At 55.5% G+C, this 7048-nt stretch overlaps 1 protein-coding gene across 1 annotated transcript; it reads left to right on the top strand.

Annotated features, from left to right (window-relative positions):
- Positions 1-324: 324 nt before the first annotated feature.
- On the top strand, positions 325-6750 carry ARSI (arylsulfatase family member I). The gene is made up of 2 exons (XM_024732252.1): positions 325-1008; positions 5266-6750. The coding sequence occupies exons 1-2, from the start codon at positions 692-694 to the stop codon at positions 6668-6670; spliced, it is 1722 nt and encodes a 573-aa protein (XP_024588020.1). The 5' UTR covers positions 325-691; the 3' UTR covers positions 6671-6750.
- Positions 6751-7048: the final 298 nt, after the last annotated feature.

Genomic DNA, 7048 nt, shown 5'->3' with positions numbered 1-7048 from the left:
CCAGGGCGGAGGCTGGAGCCAGAGGGCCCAGCCGACCCGGGCTTCCCGCCCGGGGGCGGGGCCGCCGCTGGACGCCCCGCCCCTCTACCTGGGGCTCGGCCCCGGCAGATGTTACAACTTTTTCGCATTCTCTCCCGCGGTGTCCCCCACAGACCCGCCCAGCCCGTGCTTCCTCCCCCTTCCCCGCTGGGGTCCTGCCCACCACCCTACGGAGCCGACAGTTCTCCGGTCTCCGGGCGGGGCGAGAGGCTGGGCCAGGGGCTGGAGGGTCGGGAGGAGGAGAAAGGGAAAGCAGAGGCGAGAGAAATTAGGAGACGGGAGAAATCGAGGGCTAGAAGGAAGACGGGAGTCAGAGGATGGTGGAGAGCACTTTTTGGAAGCCGCCACACCAAGTCTCAGGCTGGCCTGGCTGAACTGGGGGAGAGGGAGCACGGGCGGCGCAGAGCTGGCGCTCAGGCAGCGGGAGGCAGCTCGGCGCGGGCCTGACCTCCCCAGAGCGCCCCGCTGCGGCCGCGCAGGTCCGGCCTCATAGTCCAGGCAGTCGCGGGCTGGCCGCTGGGCCTCCCCTGGGGACGCTGAGCGCTCTCGCGGTGTCCGGGCGGGCTGGCCGGAGGGCGTGCGGGCCGTGCGCCCTGGGCGCGCGAGGCGGTGAGGCCCTGGGAGCCCTGCGCGCCGGAACGCACGGGCCGGCATGGCGATGCACGCCCTCACCGGCTTCTCTCTGGTCAGCCTGCTCAGCTTCGGCTACCTGTCCTGGGACTGGGCCAAGCCGAGCCTAGTGGCTGACGCGCCCGCGGAGGCCTGCGATCAGCCCTCGGTCGCTCCACGCCAGCCTCCCCACATCATCTTCATCCTCACCGACGACCAGGGCTACCACGACGTGGGCTACCATGGCTCAGATATCGAAACCCCTACGTTGGACCGGCTGGCAGCCGAGGGTGTCAAGTTGGAGAATTACTATATCCAGCCCATCTGCACGCCTTCGCGGAGCCAACTTCTCACGGGCAGGTAGGCATGGCCCAAGCCACTGATGCTGGTGGTTCAAGCCCCAAATAAACCCAACTGTAGGTTTCACTTGTACCGACATTACCCCCACCGGGAAGCTCGGGCTCACAGCCAGTTCTGTCCCCAATTGGCTGTGATCATTAGTAAGTCCTTTGCCCTTTATGGGCCTCAGTTTCCCTGTACGCTGAATGTGTTGGATCATCTTTGGGGTCTTCTCCCTCTGATGTTCTAGGACATTCAAACTCCACGCCATGTGAAGGAGACATCTGGTCATCTCTTTGTTAGAGGGACATGGCAGCCTCTGACACTTAGCTTTGAGTGCTGCTTCTATTTACACACCCTGAGACTCTGAGCAAATCACTTAACTCCTCCAAGCCTCAGTTTTCTTGTCCATAAAATGGGGTGAACAGTTTTAAATCTTGGAAAGGAGTGGTGAGGATGAAACCAGTTGCATATAGCCTGCTTGGCTATCAATAAATGGCAGCCTCTATGTCACTGGAGGGATTAGGGTGCCCAAATTGTTTGATGACAACATTGGGAGGAAGCCAAGGAGTTGATAGGTGGAGGAGAAAGACACACACAGGATGCAGTGACCTGTGTAGCCTTAGGCTAGTCACTTCATTTCTCAAAGCCTCTGTTTTTTCATCTGCAAAATCCTCCCAAGTTGGCTGGGGGCCCCAAGGAGATGTGCTGCTTTCTCCATAAGGAGTTGTCCACAGGCAAGGTGGTAGGATTACAGGATTAAAAGAGCAGGGAAACAGGAGGCGTGTGTGTGTGTGTGTGTGTGTGTGTGTGTGTGTGTGTGTGTGTAGAAGGCAAAACGCCGGCCACTTAGGAGAAAATCCTTTGGCACGGCTGAAGCTAATCCTTGGATGGGGCATGCTTTCTCCCAAGTTCTACCCAAAAGCCACTAGTGTGATCTCAGAAACCAGAGCCATAGTCTCCCTGTTTCCTGGATGGGAGAAGCTGAGGCACAGAATCAGGGAGGGCCAAACTCGATGCCTGTGCCAAACTTGGGGGTCTGTAGGAGAGAGGACTGAGAGGCCAGGTGCTTTAGAGGGGCCCTGCAGCTGGGAGTCAAAAGGGATGCCTTTTCTTTCTTCCGTCTGCTGCTCAGCATTGAGCTCTAGGAACTGGGAAAGAGAACAGGAAAGAGGAAGGGACACCAGTGTAAGTGTTGAGGGTTGGGGGCTGATGGTAAAGACCAAGTGTTGACCAACCTCCAGAAGAGGGAGGAGGAATCTGCATTCCTGAGAATTGTGTACATGTTTGCATTTCTCTCCGAGAGATGACTTTTGGTTTAAGCAGGGGAATGAACAGCATGCAGGGCAGTGTTCCAGCCCCCCCAGCACTTCCCCACCCCCCCGAATCTGCAAAGTTAGCTGAGCGTGGCTGGGCAGCGTCTGCCCTCCGCCCCCTGCAGCTGGCTCCATCTGACTGATGCTGACTACTCTCATTAGTGTTTGTTAGTGCGTCCAGTTGTGTTTGGTAAAGCTGGAGAGAGACAGTTTCCTGCATTACTCACTTGCAGACAGGCTGTGGTGACTTAGCTGGCCCACCCACTTTATGAACCAATGTTCCATGGCGCCCAGCCCCTATGAAGAGAGGCTCGCTGTGACTCAGGGGCCTAGGGTACTTCCTGTATCAAATCTAATCGTTCATTAGCTTGACTGAGGTCTGCAGAGGCCACATCACTGAGAGATTTTGAGCATGAGTCTCAGAGACCTGAGCTCAAGGCTCAGCTCCACTGCTTGCCAGCTGTCTGAACTTGGGCCCGTTGCTGCACTTTTGGGAGTCTCAGTTTCGTCACCTGTAGAATGGAGCTAATAGCAGTCTTCACTATAGGTTTCTTATGCAAAGTAAGTGAAATAGTGTGTGCGGCATATAGTGTTAAAAATGGCAGTAGCGGGTCTTCCCTGGTGGCGCAGTGGTTAAGAATCCGCCTGCCAATGCAGGGGACACGGGTTCGAGCCGTGGTCTGGGACGATTCCACAACTAAGCCCATGCGCCACAACTACTGAGCCCATGTGCCACAACTACTGAGGCCCTCCCACCTAGAGCCTGTGCTCTGCAACAAGAGAAGCCACTGCAATGAGAAGCCCGCGCACCGCAACAAAGAGTAGCCTCCGCTCGCCATAACTAGAGAAAGCCCATGTGCAGCAATGAAGACCCAACGCAGCCATAAATAAATAAATAAATGGCAGTAGTAGCTAATGATAGCTAACAACCAAAACAGCTTTTTTTTTTTGAGGTCACTTTTGGAGAGGGACACAATTCAACTCACCCCAGCAGTGAAGCAACGGGGCCAACAGGCTCCAACTTTTTTTTTTTTAATTTATTTTATTATTTTATTTTTTGGCTGCGTTGGGTCTTCGTTGCTGCGCGCGGGCTTTCTCTAGTTGCGACGAGCGAGGGCTAATCTTCGTTGCAGTGCGCGGGCTTCTCATTGTGGTGGCTTCTCTTGTTGCGGAGCACAGGCTCTAGGCGCGGGGTCTTCGGTAGTTGTGGCACGGGGGCTTCAGTAGCTGTGGCTCGTGGGCTCTAGAGCACAGGCTCAGTAGTTGTGGCGCACGGACTTCGTTGCCCCGCGGCATGTGGGATCTTCCTGGACCGGAGCTCAAACCCATGTCCCCTGCGTTGGCAGGCGGATTCTTAACCACTGTGCCACCAGGGAAGCCCAGCAAAGCAGCTTTAAGATAAGGAAACCAAAACAGAAAAACCCATCCCAGTGCCTGGCTTAAAGTTGTCAGGAATTTAGGTCAGGGCTTGATTTTGATGCCCGGGAGTGAGAAAAACGTGTGGGGTTCTAATACACGTGTGAAGTTCCAGGCTTCTTATTTAGTTTGGGACTTGTAAGACTTGAGTAAAGGCAAGACACCCTAAGCAGATCACATGGGTGCCTTGACCACAGAAGGAAAGGGATATGAATGAATAAATGAGGAATGCAGAGTCCTGCTAACCAGTTGCTCCTGCCTCAGGGTGTTAGCCTGTGTGAGTGACCTGGATCTAGGGGCCACATAAACTTGTGGGCAGACACGTGAGAACTGGTCTCATAAAATTTGGGAGCTGGAAGGTTTTTAGAGGTGTCCCATTCCAACCAACTCACTCCTACAGATGACAAACTGAGGCCTCAGTGGGGGAAGAGAAGTGGCAGCCTAGTTTGCCAGAAGAGGGTCTGTGCTTGGACTCTGATTGGATTTATGTTCAAGTCCTGGCTCCGCTCCTGACCACTGAGTGACTGAGTGGCAAGGTCTTTCCCCTCCTCTGTACCTTATTTTCTTTTTAAGTTGAGGTGAATAGACTAGAAAATGACTTGGGTCCCTTCTGGCTCTAAAATCCTTTGAGGGCCATTCTTCATTCATTCATTTCGTAATTGAGTGTCCTTGAAACATCACCTGAATGCTAGGAATGCAAGGATGAGTAAGGGACGGTCTCATTAAATATCATCGGGCCCAAGAGCATGTACAGATGACTGAGTAGAATCCTATGGCCAAGTTGGACCAATGAAGATTTGTACTAAATGCTGTGGGAACCCAGAAGCAAAAGTGACTCATTCTTTGAGTGAGAAACTGTGAGAAACTTTACAGTGAGGGTAGCATTTGGGCTGGGCGTTTAAGAGTGAATAGGAGTTTTCTTGGGAGTGTAAGACTTGCTCTAGGCCCCATGGCAAGTTAGTGGCTTAGAGTGTAGGGACTCTGAAACCTGGAGTCAGACTGCTGGGGATACAGATCCCAACTCCAATTACTAATTGTGTGAATCACTGGACAAATGACTTAATTTACTGAACCTCAGTTTTCTTATTTGGGAGACGGGAATAATAATAACGATAGGCACCCCCTAGGTTACGGTGAGGATTTAGTGAGATAATTCCTATAAAGGGCTTAGCACAGTGCTAGGCATACAGCAAGTGCTTGGCGTCAGCTTTTATTATTGTTGTTGCTATGATTAGCCCGGGTTCAACTCTTAACTCCCCAACTTCCTAGCTGTGTGATACGGCACGGGTGGCTTAACCATTCTGAGCTTATTCCTCCTCATCTGTAAGGTGACAATGATACCTGCTTCAGTTGATTTTGAGGATTCAATGAGATAATGCATTTGAAGTGCTTGGCACATTTGATAACACCTACTGGTTACTGTTACTTTGCTTACTGGTAGCGCTTGGATCAGAGCCTACCTCAGGGTGAGTGTTGGGGGTTGGGTGGCCAGAGCAGTGGTTTCTGGCTCACTGGTGCCTTCTGTGTCCTCCCCTCTTCCCACCAGATACCAGATCCACACAGGACTGCAGCATTCCATCATCCGCCCTCGGCAGCCCAACTGCCTGCCCCTGGACCAGGTAACACTGCCCCAGAAGCTGCAGGAGCTGGGTTACTCTACCCACATGGTGGGCAAGTGGCACCTGGGCTTCTACCGGAAGGAGTGCCTGCCCACCCGCCGGGGCTTTGACACCTTTCTGGGCTCTCTCACAGGCAACGTGGACTACTACACCTATGACAACTGCGATGGCCCGGGGGTGTGCGGCTTTGACCTGCACGAGGGTGAGAGTGTGGCATGGGGGCTCAGCGGCCAGTACTCCACTCTGCTCTATGCCCAGCGCGTCAGCCACATCCTAGCCAGCCACAGCCCCCGGCGGCCTCTCTTCCTCTATGTGGCCTTCCAGGCGGTCCACACACCCCTGCAGTCCCCTCGCGAGTACCTGTACCGCTACCGCACCATGGGCAACGTGGCCCGGCGGAAGTATGCGGCCATGGTGACCTGCATGGATGAGGCCGTGCGCAATATCACCTGGGCCCTCAAGCGCTATGGTTTCTACGACAACAGTGTCATCATCTTCTCCAGTGACAATGGTGGCCAGACCTTCTCGGGGGGCAGCAACTGGCCACTGCGAGGACGCAAGGGCACTTACTGGGAAGGGGGCGTGCGGGGCCTGGGCTTCGTCCACAGCCCCCTGCTCAAGCGAAAGCGGTGGACAAGCCGGGCACTGGTGCACATCACTGACTGGTACCCGACCCTGGTGGGTCTGGCGGGTGGCACCGCCTCGGCAGCCGATGGGCTGGACGGCTATGATGTGTGGCCAGCCATCAGCGAGGGCCGGGCCTCGCCACGCACGGAGATCCTGCACAACATTGACCCGCTCTACAACCACGCCCGGCATGGCTCCCTGGAGGGTGGCTTCGGCATCTGGAACACTGCCGTGCAGGCCGCCATCCGCGTGGGCGAGTGGAAACTGCTGACGGGAGACCCGGGCTACGGCGACTGGATCCCACCCCAGACGCTGGCTGCCTTCCCCGGCAGCTGGTGGAACCTGGAGCGGATGGCCAGCGCCCGCCAGGCTGTGTGGCTCTTCAACATTAGTGCTGACCCCTACGAACGGGAGGACCTCGCTGGCCAGCGGCCGGATGTGGTCCGAGCCCTGCTGGCCCGCTTGGCGGACTATAACCGCACAGCCATCCCCGTGCGCTACCCAGCTGAGAATCCGCGAGCCCATCCTGACTTTAATGGGGGTGCTTGGGGGCCCTGGGCCAGTGATGAGGAAGAAGATGAAGAAGAGGAGGAAAGCAGGGCTCGAAGCCTTTCCCGAGGGCACCGTAAGAAAAAATGCAAGATTTGCAAGCTGCGATCCTTTTTCCGTAAACTCAACACCAGACTGATGTCCCACCGGATCTGATGGGGGGAGGTGAGGTCCTTCCCCGCGCAAGCCTGGCCCTGGTCCTCACCAGCGAGGGGCCCCAGGTCAAGTCCTCATCTGCAGAGAAATGGAGGGCGTCGAGCCCCTCAGTTGAAGGGTGGGGAGCTTGGTTTAGGAATCGGGAGAGAATAAACTAGACTGGGATTCCTGGGTCCCAGTCCCACCTCTCCGTTGACTTGCTCTGTGACCTCGAGTGACCTGCATGAGCTCTCTGGGCCTCAGTTTCCTCATCTGGAGAATGAGCTCTAAGAGCCTTGTCGCTCTGTGGTGTGGACCTGGTGCCTGGGGCTGTGGTGGAGTTCCCATCAACTTTGTCACCTCCTAGCGCACTTAAGGCCTGGCTCTTGAACCCTGGAC

This window comes from Neophocaena asiaeorientalis, unplaced genomic scaffold, assembly GCF_003031525.2.
Source record: "Neophocaena asiaeorientalis asiaeorientalis breed wild unplaced genomic scaffold, Neophocaena_asiaeorientalis_V1.1 scaffold964, whole genome shotgun sequence".
Lineage (NCBI taxonomy): Eukaryota > Metazoa > Chordata > Mammalia > Artiodactyla > Phocoenidae > Neophocaena > Neophocaena asiaeorientalis.
This window is presented reverse-complemented; position numbering and strand designations above follow the sequence as displayed.

Excerpts from the sequence above, each read along its gene's own strand:
- ARSI (XM_024732252.1), top strand. The coding sequence starts at position 692 with ATGGCGATGCACGCCCTCACCGGCTTCTCTCTGGTCAGCCTGCTCAGC. Across the intron at positions 1,009-5,265 it reads AGCCAACTTCTCACGGGCAG|ATACCAGATCCACACAGGAC; the intron begins GTAGGCATGGCC and ends TCTTCCCACCAG.